Here is a 17,933-nt window from a genome sequence, read left to right on the forward strand (position 1 = left end):
ATTATCCAAAATAGATAGTTGTCAAAAAGAATAGGGAAGACCTTAATTCAGCAGTGGATCGATAGTTGTTGATAATGGTATGTATGCGTTTCAAATATAAATAACCCTCACCTTTTCACTCATATGATCCACTTTTCATTCTTTATATCTGACCAAGAAATAAACGTTTATACTTTGTTCTGAGAGGTCATATGTTCAACTCTGTAGCTGTAAGAATTTCTAAAAATAAAGATAGTTGAACTAAAATTGGCTAATACTGCGCATAACTGGGTAAAATTTACTGCTATGTCTGGGTGTGGTTCTGCGAACCCGAAATATTGTAGCAACCGGTTCTATCGAACCGGCTGAATAGCTCCACACTGCTTCCTATAGTCCATAGAGTAATGATATGATGATCAGTGCTATATACATTCTTTTGGACTCATTCCCAGTAACATTATAATAGGACATTAAAGAATTCAGGAACAAAATTACCTTGATGTGGAACATACAATACATTTATTGTCCGCAGAAACAGAGCATGTTCGGTAACCTTACTTTAAAAGGACCACGTTGGTTAACTGTTTTATAGATTTCTGACTGATCAGAATTTTGTATGTAATGAGGAACTGTGTAAAGAGCTTCTCTGTTGCAGGAGATTCGAGTCAGATTTAATTGATTCAGTTAGCCCAGCCGGTAATGTTTTTAACAAAGTTCGGCGATGATGTATAGTGTATTATGTGTTTAAAGAAGCCATGTAAAGCGAAGTATTCTTTATGTTATTGCGTTTTCGTGTAGGGGAATTAAGCAATATTATGTGTATTTAATTTGAGTGAAACTTAGTTCTGTATTCCAGCCATGACATCGGAATGGTTTGTCAATTCATTATCCGAACTTGCAGAGCCGTCACGGCGCTCCGAAGTATTGTCTGAACTTAAAACTGCTATTAGTGCCCTTAGTACAGCAGAATTAAAACATGTTGCAAATTCAGCAAGATTGGAATTAATATTTGACTGTATGAATGCTAATGACAGGTAAATTCAGTTATGTCATTTTTGCATTGTCATGATTTCTCATGCTAGGTACAGTGCAGATTACGAATATAGGAACACCACTTTGAAAGTTTATAGGTAAAATTTATTAAACGCATAAAAGAAGAGTGATGTTTAAGGAAGTTATTTGTATGTGGTAAATTTGGATCGCTTCTCTCAACGTAGACACAAGCATTAAAAGTTGGTCCATTAATATGCAATTAATTAAAGTTGCAATTATACATGTGAACATAAGGCGTTAAAAGAGTCATTTAGTAATTGAACGGAGAACTGACTTGTAGTGACTAAGCACTGCATATTGAGGTATGTATTTCCATTAAACAATGTTTTAAATAAACCGTTTACGCACCTGCTTCCTACGGCGCGTCTTAGGAGCCAACCAGCTTCATCCTGCGCTGAATCGAATTAGATGCAAATTTAGATTGTAATGAATGATTACCTAGTTGGTGCGTCTTTTTCGCACGAATAGATGTGTTGATGCCATATCAGTTTGGTGGCATATAGTCCGTATGTGGCTTACTAGAGCAGACGGTTCTACCAAATTTTGACATTTCTTGCATTTTGTATCCGGTTTCTTTTTGCAGAAAGTGGACTAATTGAGAACCTAGTAGGTATACATAAACCAAGAACCAACTTGTGCTAGGTGACCACTAAAAATCACGAATGTTATCTACCGAGTCAGGGCAGGAGCATACCAAGGGAGTCCGAGCGGTAACGAGGGAGTGCATCTGTAGGGAGCAGGCGCGTTAGCGATGGGGGTATACGCGTAGACGAGGATAGTGGAAAAATACTTAAAATATCCGTAATAATCCTTATCTTCAAAAACACTTAAAATACTCGTAATAATTCTCGCCTGCAAAAAACGGCTTCATTGCTTTCCCCGGATGCACATAGTCCGTTGCGGGAAGAAATTCCTGAATGTTTTCTTTTGCACACTTTGCACAATTGATTTTACACATCATTATACCGTGACGCTCTTCATCACACAATTCTTTGTAATAAAACCATATGTTTGCATTACATCCATCGCACACGTCCATGACTGACGTATGAACCGGAAATTCCTTACTATTTTCTACCCTATTTGCATTTATGTATTCTTCCGTCTTCCGCTTCAGTAAATAGTTACACACACATTACGTACATTGCCATTCAAAATTCATTTCAATATGCTGTGCAATGACAAGAATTACTGATTTCAACACTCTCATTCCTTCACGAAAAATGTTTCACATCCTATTTTACCTATAAATTTTTTTTTGGTAGAACCGTCTGCTCGAGTGAACTCCCGTAATTAGTGTGCATGTGTCAAGGAAATAACACTTAAGATGGATTAGGATATTTACACTAGGAAAAAAATTGATGGAGTTTTTATCAAGTGGAACACATATTCTTAATCTGCACAACAATATACTATAAAAATTAACTAATACTTTTCGTATTTGTAAACGACGTGGAGGTCTTTTTCAATATGATGGTACGGGGGCGCGGTGGCTCAGTGGTAGAGCGTTCACCTCCGGTGCTTGGGGTCCTTGGTTCGATCCCAGCTCGCGCCGTGTGGACTTTGTGGTGGACAAACATCGTGCTCGTGGGTTTTTTCATGGTTCTCCCGTTTCCTCCCACTTTCTTCATTCCACCATTTCACTCATCTCTCATTATCACCGTCTTCTTTAGCCTAACCGGCATAAACGTGGGACGTAAAACTTAAAGATTTCATTTCATTTTTTTCAATATGATGGTAATTCATCCAAGAGATAAAAACTCTATGTTGAAATTAGGATTTGCGTAAAAATAAGTAAGTCATGTTTTACGATACCGTCAAATGGGGCTACTATGAACATGGGGGGCTTCTTTGAACAAAACTGGGAAGATGTTTCAATTAAAAACTATCATGTCCTGGAAAGTCATTTGTGGCTCATTTGAATATTGCAAGTAGTGGTTTGAAGTATTCTGAATTCAACCATAACAAATCTGTAAGCTTTATTAAAAATCATATATGGGGAAAAAACTAAGTATGGGGGAAAAATCATATATGGGAAAAAAGTGTTTTATATATATATATTCGTCGACCAGAAAATTGTATTTCTGGAACTCGGGTTTAAAGCATTAACTCCCTAAATCAATATTACTGATAAAATCTCATCCATTACCGATTTCAATAGGTTCTATTGTTGTCTAACCTATATTTAAATTTTGGTGAATTTTTGAAAAACACATATCGTTTTAGGTAACAGATGGGGCTACGGTGAACAGCTGATTTTGGTGGATCTAAAAATCAGTTTGTGGGTAATAGTACGGTATATTCTAAAGAAAGGTAACGGCATTATATTGGGCAAGTCATAGAAAAAGAGAGCTGCGATTGGAAAGTCAAGTTTACGTGCATTAATAAAACGTACCAGTATGACATTCCGTTGGCCCGAAAATGTAGACAGCGATGTGGTTTGTATAGAACATATTATTCAGATGCTACCAGAGCCCATTCTTACTAATCGAGGGCTTCTTAAGTTTGGTGGCGTCTCTTTTGAAGGTGTCAATTTGCCCAAATGTCAGGCATGCTCCAACTATATACAAGTAGTTTCTTACCATCCTGTATAGTATAAATAGTGCTTTTTCATCGTTAAAAAAAAAAAAAAAAAAAAAGTTTGTTTGAAAACTTCTCTGTTAGATTCATATAAACATATGGACCTCTTACTACAAGGGAGACCTTTTAAAGTTTTAAATATTAAAGTTGCAATAGTGATAGGGTGGACATCAACCTTTGAAAAATATTGGGTAAATACATTTTAAAAATATTTTCTGTAGCCCGTTAGGAAAATCGCACAACTATGTAATATATATGAAAATGTTCATAAAACTCTCTTCTTTTCAATTCAATATCGAAGACTACCATAGAGGTCATTGGCAGAATTTTATAACTACTTTGAACGACCGTATTTTTTTTTTTTTTTTTTTTTTTTCTAGCTGAAGACATTATCGGACAACAATGGTTGTCATACAGAGTAATGGTACTCTTTTGTACCATGGTTTTACAATTATAACATTGGGCTTACAGTATGTTGTTTACAAAATATTTAAGAACATTTCCTTTTTTCGTATCTAAGTAGCCCCATTTGACGGTACTGTAGCGAATTTGAGTGTTGACATCTGATACCTATCGAACGTTAGAAAAATTTATTTAAGTGAACGAATAGCTTGAAATCAGGCTGTATCTATTCTGCCGATCATAGGGCTTGGAAAACTCTGGTTGCGAGGTCGCCTTGCCGATTCAATATACTACTCTTATGCCTAGTTTCTTCAGTATTTGCTATTCCCAATTTTTACCTGCCAAGAATTCTAATATGTATGTTCTAGGATAAATTAAAAACTGTACTAGTGTAGTTTTGGCACATCACATCTAGGAAGATTTACATATAAAATTCAATGCTTTGTATGAAAGAATATGTTTACAGGGCCGGATTTAGCATTTTGGCGCCCCTAGGCCCAATAATTTTTTTCTGCCCCCTAGTCTGGTTAAAGTTACTTTCCTAAAACCTTTATTAAAAAATTATATGAGACCTATATGTTAATTGCTTAAACGCCACTCCACGATGCAATTTTATCATTCCAAGTTTTTTGAGGAATTTATACTTGGTTCTGGGCTTAACAAAATACCGTTAATGTATTAACAAAAGATTGGTGAATAACTTTGGTTTTGTTCAATTTAGCCATTTGGGCAATAATTTATTAAATAAATAATGAAAAAAAACTCTGTAATACATTATAAAATAGTTTTAATCTCAGAAACACAGCTTACATGAAGTATTTTGATAACGTGACACAAAAACTGTGTTTTAAAGTAAAACTAGATATTTTGTATGTACAAATAGTAAATTGTACTAGTATAAAAAATGACATTTTTCCGTTCGATTACGAGATTGCCTATCTACAATTAAAAATAATACAAACAAGTATGTAAAAGCTATGAAAATGAATAATAGAAATAAAAATCGTACTTACGATATAAATTGAAATTAAGAAAAATTTATAACCCTATTAATACTAAACATCGAGTGACTTACACGAAGTGTCTTTATAAGTTTTATTTTTCTTCTCTCGGCCGTGCGCCCCCTGGTAGCTTGTGCCCGGGCCTACTGGAAAATCCGGCCCTGTATGTTTATGAGAAACAAACATCTGCTGGCCACAGATTTAAATACAAAATAATGCAGCTGTATTTTAAATTTACAGGGTAATTTGTGTAAAATCATTACAAAGAGTTTACGACGGATAAAATAAGTGAGTGCATATGGAAGATGACTATTAAATGTTATTTTTTACCGGCGGTATGTTTCTGCGCAGTGTACAGAATCTGTAGGCCCTACTTTATGTCTACAAGTGGAGCATTACTAGTATGAAACCATGACAAGTGCTATTGAAACTCGTATCATTGCAAACACCCACTTCTTATCACTACCTTAGCTTACGCGCGTACCCACAATCGCTAACGCGAGTGCTCCCTTTGGACGCGCTACCGCTCGGGCTTTCCAGCTTCGCCCTGCCCTGACTCCGTTAGATAGCATTCGTGCTGCTTGGTGGCCACGTATTAACGTTGGTTTGTGTTTTTTGCACTGGCCACGCATCCGTAAGCCGTATTTATACGCGGATCTTAAAAGAATAATAAATTTTCAACAATTAATTCTAGTGGCCTCCTTGAATTTTATCAATGCCAAGTGAGATATATTAATGTCGCCCAGCGGAGACCCAGCTTTTAGGGTACAATTAAGTAGGAGATTAGTGAAAGAATTATAATTTTTCAACAATTCTTTCTAGTGTCGCGTCAAAAGAAAACCAGTACGTTAAAAACAAGTTATAGGATAAAATTGAAAGGTTCTAATTTACCTCGAACCTTCAATACATTTAATCCTATTCAATTATGAGCACATTGCTTACTTTATTGTGTATCTGTGTTTATGCTTTATGATTAACAAAATTTTATATTTTTAAAACTATGGCTTTAAATGCTCAACACAGAATTTGAAGTAACCTCAACTAAAGAATTATTTTAGCATGGGTGGAAAGGAAAGGAAAGGAAAAACGGTTAAGACTTTACTTTGACTAGAACAGTGACTGGAATCGATTCTTATAGGTTCAGTCACTTGCTGGAACTGTTTATGCCTTTGGTACTATTTGGTGGTAGTTTTCATTTTTTACACTAGGGTGTCTGTCTATCATGCATGCTCATATGATAGTTTGTTAGTGTAATGTCAACTGTTCGTATCTGGTAGTAATCGGTGTTTTAGGTTTATGCGTTGGTTGTCAAATTCGTGGAAGCGCGTACTTCAAGTGGTGTTTCATGACTACTATAGAGTTAGTAAATGAGATTGACAAAATGTTTAATGGGGGTTAACTGCTGTGTCGCCGGACCAATTTTAGAAAATTTACCAGATGAATTGGAAAATGTATTTTGGTACTCGGTACACCTTGTCTGTTTCGAGTCAGGTAAACTGGTTCCAGTGAACGTTCTATTCAAAGTAAAAGCTTGCCAAGAAAAACTCCTGTTTTAAGTATTGGATCGGAATCATGTAAAATGGTGAAATTTCAGAATCGGACTGCGTTACTAGTCGTATTTTTATACTAGTTGGCCAAGTCATTGTTATTATGTTCCATGGAGATCTACGTTGTTATTATATACTTGAAAGATTCCGTGTGAAGGAACTATTAGGGGCCATCATATAATGAGTTCGAATTTGTTGTTTCTTTACAAAAATCAACTACTATGTTAAAAAAAAAAAAAAAAAAAGATTATTCTCTTTCTCAGGCTTTTATGTTTTGAGTTTATGCACCAACGTTCAGGGCGATGGGTGATAATAGTCGAATGAAGAAACTGGGAGAAAATGGTTGAACAGCGAGAGAATCTCTGCACACGGTATTTGTCCCTTGATTCCATTTCAAATCGTCCAGGGTGGTCCACACGACTGTCTCAGATTTAGTTTATTTTTTAAAATAAGAAACTACATACAATATTATTAGACCCATATTTTTTCTTTTTGCTGAAAAAAATTTTTTCTTCGATATACAGCCTTCCAAAATGGCTGCCCTCCTCTCGGATTGCTCGAAAAACTGAAAAACATGTCAAACTAAAAATTTTATTGTAGAGAAACGAGTGTACTTAATAACATAATCGCAATAGCAGGAAGAGTATAAAGTTGTATGTTTCGGTGGAGGGCCAAAATTCGTCTATTGGTCCAATAGGAATCGCGCAATTCACTCGCAATGTTGCCAACTTTGGTGAAATTTTTGCTAACTTCAAACATATTTTTTTCTGACCTCACGAGCAATATCAACCATCTGCTTCTAGCATCGAAATCTACTCCATAAGGTCTCTTGAAAATGTAAAGGACTTACGTTTCTGATTATTACATTCCACGTTATAGCATGATGAAAAGCTGAAAATTTCATTAAGACGCCATGTTTGGACGCCATTTTCTCAAAAAACCCACCTTTTAAAAATCTGAATTTTTATATGTATTGGAGAAGTACCTAAGTATTTAATATCCGTTAACCGTTCATGCGACTGCAGCCCCTAACGTTCACAATTAATTATTGAAATTTCGATTTTTGTACTTGGAATGTAAATATTTCCTACGGGCATTTAGGTCCTATACACAAGGCGATTTGAAAGGGAGTATGAAAATTTTGAGAGATGAATCCTGACATCAAATCCAATAGAAAAGTTCCTATAAACATGAGTCGAATTCCGCTTCGTTTTCGAGTTACAGGGTTTCCAACTCGGGACCCAATATCGGCACGCGACAATGGAAAATAAAATATAAATTTTGTGTTAAATCAGAAACTGTGTGTTAAAGCTTTAATAAAGTTCAGAAAGTTGATTTGTATCAATATGATGATTTTTACATACGTTGCAATTCGGTTGGCAGTGTTGCCAACTTGGTAGAACTTCGTTTCCAAATGACACTACGTGGATTTTATGATATTTGGTATTCATTAATGATTGTAAACATCACGTGAAGCACAATTTCCCATCGCCACAGTTTTCGAAAACTTACATGTATTTCATAAAAATTTTTTATCTTGTGCGTTATTGATAGTTTGTGTGATTCGGTGTCGTGACCATCGTCCTAGTGTTCTCTGGAACCGTGAAAATTGTTTTCACTGGTAGCATGACATTGTAGTGCACTAGTTAAGTGTTTGTGTGAATAACAATGGGGAAGTCCTATTACAGTAAGAATCGTATTTAATGTGTTGATTATGCTAAAAACCATAGGAGGATTGTGCATAGAAAGAATTCTAGACAAAAATTTTATCTTGCGGTAAAATATATGGATTGCGTACAGTATGTCTGCCCAAACGTACTATTAGGCGAGGATGATTATTTGTGTCCTGTACATAAGGCGATTTGAAAGGCAGTATGAAAAGTTTTGAGAGGTGAATCCTTCACCGTAGTCTAGGTTTCACCGATATCAGCCGTTTTAATGGCTACACATCCATGTTTAGCATGTTAACTGTCTGGTTAATGGTTTCTAAATCTACATTCAGAAGAATAAATTCTTTATCTTGCTGGTGCATAATTTCATATTTACCCCTTCTTTCGTGGTCACCAATATCTCACACACATTCACGTTATTCACGGTAAATATTCAAAGCATCCTTTACAGAAATAATAATCCTCTCCTAATACTACGTTTTGGCAGATGCGCTGTACACAATACATATATTTTGCCGCGAGATAAAATTTTTGTCAAGAATTTTTTTCTGTACACAATTATCTTATGCCTTTTTATAATAATCAACACATTTAATACGGTCCCTACTGTAATAGGACTTCTCCATTGTTATTCATACAAACACTGTAACTAGTGCACTACAATGTCATGTTACCAGTGAAAACAGTTTTCATGGTTCCAGAGAACACTAGGACGATGTTCACGACACCGAATCACGTAATAAACTGTTTCGTGGTTGCAGCAGAACTTCTTGAACAAGTTCGAACTTGATGTGTAGTGTTACGAGAGGTTTTGCAATAATAAAAAATAAATTTTCTTCTTCTTTTTATTATTATTATTACAACTTACACAGACGTAGTTTTTATTCGACATTTTGGTTTTACTAATGATGGCAAACATCAAGAGAATTTCACACTTAATGTTGCAAATTATCAATAACGCACAAGATAAAACCTTTTAATAAAATACATGTAAGTTTTCGAAAACTGTGGCGATGGGAAATTGTGCTTCACGTGATGTTTACAATCATTAATGAATACCAAATATCAAATAAAATCCACGTAGTGTCATTTGGAAACAAAGTTCTACCAAGTTGGCAACACTGCCAACCGAATTGCAACGTATGTAAAAATCATCATATTGATACAAATCAACTTTCTGAACTTTATTAAAGCTATTGTCGCGTGCCGATTTTGGGTCCCGAGTTGGAAACCCTGTAACTCGAAAACAAAGCGGAATTCGACTCATGTTTATGGGAACTTTTCTATTGGATTTGATGTCAGGATTCATCTCTCAAAATTTTCATACTCCCTTTCAAATCGCCTTGTGTATAGGACCTAAATAGCCCATAGGAAATATTATATTCCAAGTACAAAAATCGAAATTTCAATAATTAATTGTGAATGTTAGGGGCTGCAGCCGCACGAACGGTTAACGGAGATTAAATACTTAGGTACTTCTCCAATACATGTAAAAAATTCAGATTTTTAAAAGGTGGGGTTTTTGAGAAAATGGCGTCCAAACATGGCGTCTTAATGAAATTTTCAGCTTTTCATCATGCTATAACGTGGAATGTAATAATCAGAAACGTAAGTCCCTTTACATTTTCAAGAGACCTTATGGAGTAGATTTCGATGCTAGAAGCAGATGGTTGATATTGCTCGTGAGGACAGAAAAAAAAAAGTTTGAAGTTAGCAAAAATTTCACCAAAGTTGGCAACATTGCGAGTGAATTGCGCGATTCCTATTGGACCAATAGACGAATTTTGGCCCTCCACCGAAACATACAACTTTATACTCTTCCTGCTATTGCGATTATGTTATTAAGTACACTCGTTTCTTTACAACAAAACTTTTAATTTGACATGTTTTTCAGTTTTTCGAGCAATCCGAGAGGAGGGCAGCCATTTTGGAAGGCTGTATATCGAAGGAAAAATTTTTTTCAGCAAAAAGAAAAAATATGGGTCTAATAATATTGCATGTAGATCCCATATAAAAAAAATAAATGAAATCTGAGACTATGATGGGGACCAATTTTGGATTGCCTGGACGATTTGAAATAGAATCGGTCCCTTACAAAGTTCACTGGGTGAGACTGGGATTGAATCAGGGAATCCACCCACCACGTGATCACCACTGTGCCACCGTGCCCCCTATTCCGACTGTGATGGCACATGCAGAATGTTCGTCGAACCATTTAGTATCTTCTATGCTACTTGTTAACATACAGTTCCCAAATCAGATTACTTAGTGAATTAACTTGGGGTAACTTTTCACGTAGGCACGAAAGTGGTGTTACTTTCAATTCTGGGAACCCAATCGTATTAGCAAATGTTGAAACATATGCATACCCACCTTCGCTAAAGCGCCTGCTCTCTATGGATGTACTCTGGTGTTTCACTTGATAGTCGAAAAAAGAAATTGTGTCACTTCCAGTTTTACTCCAGGTTGTAAGTTACTACTATGAGTAGATCCAGTTTATTATATAACTCTTATAATTTTCACTGTGTTGATACAACTAAAAAGATGAAAAGCTTAGTTAAAAAAAAAAAAAAAAAAAAAAAAAATGTAGATGTAGCAGTTGACGCAATAAGGTGAAAAAATTCGTTATTATTACAGTGTATGACTATAGAAGAATAGAATTATGCGATGGTATTGCAAAATTGTATATATACCGGGTAAAATTAGAAAGTGGACAAAGAAATATTTCTAGTTTTATATTTACTAATGGGTGCTATAGGATACATATTACTATAAATTTTTAAAAAGTATTAATCTCTGTATCCTGTTGAATCTAAAATTAAACTGAGCTTTTCAACAGAATACAGAAGTTAGTACTTTCTATTCGTTTATTTCTAATTTCTGCCCCACTGGTATTAAGGGAATCACATGTATTTACAGAGAACAAGTGAAACTAGCCTGTGAAGTTCTGGATGCTCTTATTTCTACTTTGGAACCAAGCATTGTTTTGCAACAGTATAATTCAGTTATACTTCATGCATTAGAGAATGCTGCTCCTGAAGTGAAGGAACTTGTTCTGAAAGAAGTGAGTAATAGTAGTTAGTTATTTTGTTTGTTTAAATTAGGTTGTGTATAGGTCTCCGCAAGTTTTCGTGTGATCAACTGTTGTCTTTAATAATATATATTTATATACTGAGGTTACATTAGGTTATGGCATAGTTCATATCAATTCGGGCAGGGAGTTGGGTACCATGATAGTCTAAGATGTTAATTGATTTTAACAGATGTTAAAATTCAGGACAAAGTAAGAAATCCGTTTTTGTTTTGTTTTGTTTTATCCAAAGGAATTTCTGACCCAAGATACAGGTCAGCAAAGATGACGCCTTGGGCGCCATTTCTCACTATTGATTTTCAGAAAAATATTAAAATTTTCTATTTCTGAAACAATTCAAGTTATTTGGTTGCTATTTGTTTTATTTGAAAGATAATACTTCACGGATTCAATTGTTGTCCTCCGTTTGGAAATATGTGTCCAAGTTCTCGTGCTGTAGTCTTCTGATTTTTTTTTAAAACTGTTGATCAGTACAACACAGTACTACATTCGTTGAAAAGGAGACTTTCTACGTTTGAATTTAACAGGGTTATAAACACTGTTCATGTTTTAGCTTGCGTGGCTAATGTCTTGATTGCGTTTTTAATTTTTTGTCTCAGATGTGTGAATATGTACCAAAATTCGTTAGACTTTTGCAGAAGTTTTATCTCTAGGGGTACTATATATCCTGAAAAGAAGAACACGTCACTCATGTATATACATTAAAAAACAGTCTCGGACCAATGTACTCAATGTGATGGAATAAAAAGAATAAATTAAACAAAGTTGGAATTGGTGAAATGTTTTTATTCTTCTTGAACGATGTGGAACCATCCAGAGGTTTCAGTGTGTCACAGAATCGTTTAGAGCAGTCTGCAGCCATTCGGATTATCCCAGAATGTAACAGAACCTTTTAGAATATTCTGGAATCATCCAGATTGTCCCAGAATGTAACAGAACCTTCTGAAACCATTCAGATAATTCTGTGTGTTTGGCCTAGCATATAAAAGGGACGACACATGAATTCACAGTTCAGTTGTCAACAGGCAAACAAAGAGAACAGTTTATCAAATTTGTAGTCCAACAGTATCTCTAAGCTTTGTAAGAATTCTGGTGATTAATGAAATCGTAGGGTGTTTTCTGGAAATGACTGTGTTCGAAATGTCGTCAGATAGGAACATAGGAGAGTGAAGTGTGCTGATTATATGCATATCCATAGAAGAGTGGTTGATATATAAGACCAGAAAAAAGAAGCAGCAGCAGCTTCCTTCAGGTTAGGAATAAGAATGCTCATTTTTAGACTTTTAAAGCCAATATGTTTCCAGTGATGACTTTCTATCAACAATGACATTATTTGATCAAGAAGTCTCGCATGGTGTGGATAATTAAGATTTTGTATCTGCAGCAGAAGAGTTACATTCCCTGAATCAGTCAGCTATAGATGTTGGTGTTAGTCCTGTTGAGAAACCATGGTCAGTGAAGTCATGTCATAAGCTGTATGCATCAAGAAAACGCAGCGAAATTACTGCAGCTGTGGGTGAGTACACTGAATCAAAACTGGCCAAATTCTTCAAAATTCCATCTTCAAAAGAAAATGAACCAATGAAATCATATGAATCCTAAAATGAAAGAGTGCAAGTTCTAACAGCTATTCCATTGTCTCCTTCAAAGGTACAAATTTTACACCAGATTCCATCTGCAACAAAATACATAGTGGATAAAATAAGATATATGAGGTCTTCTAGAGGAGTGTTTGGAAAACCTGATCCCTATTCGGGTCACCATGTGAATGAAGTACATGTTCGAATTGCTCAGTCATTTTGTTCGAAAGATAAATGGGACTGTTCTCACCAGAACGCCAACAAAAAAAGGCATTATCACTAAAACAGTTACAGAAGAAAAAGTGATCAAATGAAAAGCTACAATACCGGCACTATTAAGGAAACTTTCGCCATATATAAGAAGGAACATTCAGCATTCTACATTGGAAGACAAAATTTAATGTACTACGATCTGAGTGAGTGGTACCACGTACACCTAGAGATGTCTGTGTATATGTGTATTGTGCCAATTTTGAACTTTGCGTGGTAACTTTTAAGAACTTACTTGAAGGGGTGACATGTGACACAAGAAGTACAAAGGTATTACCGGAGTAATGACCAAGTTTTAATTTTTACAGGAGTCACATATTTTCAAAACAGACTACAAATATTGCAATTATAAGTGATGACAGAGGACATGACTCAGCACATGGATTGTTGACGATACGCAAAATCCTTTAACAGCTGCAATTGTGGGCACACAAGATCATCATTATTTCTGGTGATGTCCCTAACCATTTCAAAAATCGATACCAACTATTTGAATTGATGAAGTCGTTCGTGCCAAAAGAATGAGTATACAGTGCTTCAGGTCACGGGAATGGGTCTTGCGTGGTGTAGGGGGGCTGCTGAAGCACCACGCGCTACACAACATAATCTCAAGTACAGCTGCAATTCAGAATGCGGAGGATTTTATTAGGGATGGCGAGAACCGGTTCCTGGTGGAACCGGTTTTCGGGTCTGAATGGATCCGGTTCTAGAAGACCCGGTTCCGGAACCGGTTTTTCGGATCCAGGTCTAGAACCGGTTCTTCGGATCCAGGTCTGAACCAAACTTTGTGACCATCCCTACGCTAAACCCGAGCAGGCTGTGAACAGTGTGCTAGATGAAATAGTGGAAGCGACAGGCAGGCGCCCAGGCGGCGGCCGCTTGTCTCATTTGGCTAAATAAACTGGGTAACTGGCAAACTCATTGGCTAAACAGGCAAACTAGCAAACTCATTTGGCTAAACCCACTGGTGGACCAACATTTTTTTTTTTGGGGGGGGGGGGGCACAAGCGGGTCTGGGCGGGGAAAGCACAAGCGCATGGTCCTCTTTGCATTTTTTTTGAAGGTGAACTTTGTGCCTCCTTTACGGGTCTTTGGGGGCTTTCGGATCCAGGTCTGGAACCGGTTCTGAAAACCGGATCTCCGAGAACCGGAACTTTGTGGCCATCCCTAGATTTTATAAGAATGTTGAAGTCATATAAATCAAGAGCCCTCATCCTGTTCCCCGAAGGGAAAGTTGAAGAGTTTCGCCAGCAGAAAATAGAAGAATGGACCAATGAAATGTATCTCTGTACTTAGGCGAATTTATATTGCACGAACTTTAAAGAGCGAGGAAAAAGAAATTTCATTTGTCCAACCAAGGTCTCATAATCGGCAGGAAAATATTCAGATTAACATCCTACAAAGATGGATATTTGTGGTCTGTGTGTATGACTGAGTGGTGACGTGCAGAGCTTATAGGTATGAGTAATGTGTTAAATGAAATCGTTAACTTTATGCTACCACATGGACCGGCTGCTGGATATAGATTTCCACCTGAAAGACAGTAGCACCACCACCAGTGCTCATTTCCAGTTTGCGATGTTTTGAAGATTGTGGGTGTCCTAGTTCGTATTGATTAACAGGAAAACATCACTCAATATCAAAGGAAGATATCAATGCAGTTGAACACATTTTTAGTTCATTGAAGTGCTAAATTCAGTTCTAAGCCACAGAATGCACAGAAGTTGTATGCTACATCTGTAATGTGTTGAGGAACTTGCACATACATTTTGGAAGCTGTAATATGTTTGTTTATCTCTATGCAGAATTAAAATGCCATGTCGAATAACACTAGATTTTGATTTCATGAGACCAATTTGTGAGCATGCAGTAACAAAAACTAGTTCAATAATTGAAAATATATATATATATATATATATATATATATATATATATATATATATATATATATATATATATATATATAAAGGTGTTAACGAACTATACCGACGAACTGTAAGAGGTGATTCCTCACATCAAAGTAAGTCAAAAAGTTCCTATGGACCTGTGGGGAAAAGTGCATAGTTTCAAAGCTAGGGCTGTCCAAAATCGCGGAAAAGTCAAATTTCAAGAGGCTCTATTTCGAATTTTAGAAACTGTGAATGGTGTCCTTATCAGCCTAAAGGAAGTCACGCATACGCAATCCAAAAATGCTTATTTCATTAATGTTCAATGGGTGTACAGAGTATTCCATGCAGGGTGAAATTTCCAGACATGTCATTAACCAAATTTTTAAAAACTCTCCGACTTTACGATTGGTCCAAAGTAGGCAAACGATAAGCCTTGACAGCAGTGAACATGGAATTCTTTGGTGCGATGTCGGAAGTGTTAAGAATCCTCAACAGCACAGTCGCTCGTACTCGGGACAAAGTATGCTGCGATGTTTTCTTGCACGCTTATAAGTGAAGAAAACATGAAATATATCGTGACGAAATACATCGCATCACATGTTATTCCGAACACAAAAAAATCATGGAGCTGCTTGTTCCTAACACTTCCGACTTCCATTCGAAGCACTGGATGTCGATTGTTTTCAAGGCCTACTTCCTGGCTACTTTGAACCCTCTTTGAAATCAGGGTATATCTGAAAACACTATTGAGAGTATATTTGAAAAATATATCATGTACGAATAGCCTGCACACCCATGGAAAATTGGTGTAATATGTATTTTTGGATTGTGTATGTGTGACTTATTTTACGCTGATAAGGACCATCATCCACAGTGTCTGGAATTCGAAATAGTGCATCTTGAAATTCGGCTTTTTCGCGATTTTGGACAGCCCTAGCTCTAAACTATGCACTTTTCCCCACAGGTCCATAGGAACTTTTTGATTTACTTTGATGTGAGGAATCACTTCTTACAGTTTGTCGGTATAGTTCATTAACACCCTGCATATATATATATATATATATATAATATAGGGTGGACCATTTATCCCATTAGTTTAAAAGTTACAAGGGCGTACCAAGATAAGTGGCCCACCTGTATAGTTTTGATGTTTCAAAAAGAATTTCAGGCTGCAGCACGATAACGTACATTTCCAAACTGAGGATATAATTTTAATCAGTAAATTATTATCTTTTGAAATAACACAAAAAGCAAGAAAATATCTTGAACCGTTCAAGAGATAGATAATTTTAATATTTTGCTGAAATTCACACGTGAGAAATTGCGCCTGAGGTGTTATCTTTGTTTATGGTCTTTATCTCAGAGTAGGGTTTAGCGTTTTTTAAAAGGTAAGGTATTTTCTTTGCTTGCCTGAATTGATCTAGACTACTCATTATAGAAATGTTTGGAAATAAGTAAATTTAATCAAATTGTTGTATAACTGGAACATCAACAAATATGAATTGTTTAAGGAAATTAATTGACATAAAATCGTCATAATTTGTAAGCGCACTCTTAATTCTGCGTCTACTATTTAATACGCTATTAAGTGTATTGTTTCGGTGTTCCTTGACATCTTTTTCAACAAGAAGAAACACACAATTTGTCACAGTTGTAGTGCTACTTTGCAATGGATTGTCTAAGTATTTAGTGAAAAATTAAATGAAATTTTTGTTCCCACGCTTATGCCATTTAGGCTAAAGGAAACTGTCAATGTATATTGTATATAACGGAAACATTTATATTTTAAACAGAACCTCGGCTAGTTAAAGAGATGTGTAGTCATCGAAATTTAATTTATAATTAAAGCTTAATCGTAAGTTTAAGAGTCAGGATTTTTATGTAATATCAACCTCCGAAATATGTAACAAAATCGCTTAAAACTGTAAGAAATATGTAATATTATATAAAAATATGTAATATTACATATGTTACATATTTATGAAAACGTAATATTAACACGCATATGAGTATGCAATATTTAAACGAATTATGAAAATAAAAAGGAAAATCTGCTACACTTTATCCTGCTTAATGCAAGTCCCCCAATGAAATGAAATGCCTGAACAGCTGAGACAGCCATACGTCACTGACGTGACTAATTGCAGGATAATAAAAATCAGACGAGAATGGAAGGAAGATGTGAATCGGCTAGAAAGAAACAGGAAAGCCCCGAGAAAAGCAATGCATACGGCATTTGTACGTCAGAAATCTCATGTGGTGTGGTGTGGTCCCGTTTCAAATCTAGATCCTTTTACACTAAATGCGCATCCGTGACCACGGCCCAATCTTGAAATGAATTATACGGAATATACAACTTTAAATACTAAAAACAACTTAAAACGAAATGTATTGTTTTATATATATTTATTTCATGCAGGGAAAAGCAGTCCTATATCTTTTAAACAATACCAGCTGAACTAAGATTGAAGAATATTTCCACTAATGAACATTTTTAATTTGAGATATAAAGTACTTACAAAAGATGTGCCTGCAGTTCAACTGTGTGTTGTTGCACAATGGGTTACAAGGTATATTTCCAAATGATCAGAAGTAAAATTTTGTCGGCGATCGGATAAAATATTCTTGTATGCAGAGAATGATCTCTCCACATCACATGAGGTAACAGGAGTGTATTTCAACAGGGAGATGTAGTTGGGGGAATTATCTTCAGGGGCGGTTCTTGTTTCACCACTGAGAATCTCACACACTGCCAATAAGCTGTCGTAACCCGGGTTTCTTTCCAGTACTGCATTTAGTTTCTTTCGAACTTTTTCCCCTACATCTTCACACACACCTTGCAGCAGTCTCTTTGCATCCTCTATGATTTCC

The 17,933-nt window shown here is 35.9% G+C and overlaps 1 protein-coding gene across 1 annotated transcript in view; it reads left to right on the forward strand.

Moving 5' to 3' along the window:
• Positions 1-608: 608 nt before the first annotated feature.
• Positions 609-17,933, forward strand: part of LOC145690155 (26S proteasome non-ATPase regulatory subunit 5) — a 50,353-nt gene continuing 33,028 nt past the window's right edge. Inside the window, exons 1-2 of the mRNA XM_081764765.1 lie at positions 609-1,013; positions 11,152-11,296. Of these exons, the coding sequence (XP_081620891.1) occupies positions 838-1,013; positions 11,152-11,296 (321 nt within the window). The 5' untranslated portion in view covers positions 609-837. The remainder of the gene's footprint in view (positions 1,014-11,151; positions 11,297-17,933) is intronic.

The sequence above is a fragment of the Thermobia domestica genome, chromosome 7 (genome assembly GCF_964235325.1).
Source record: "Thermobia domestica chromosome 7, izTheDome1.hap1.1, whole genome shotgun sequence".
NCBI classification, from domain to species: Eukaryota; Metazoa; Arthropoda; class Insecta; order Zygentoma; family Lepismatidae; genus Thermobia; species Thermobia domestica.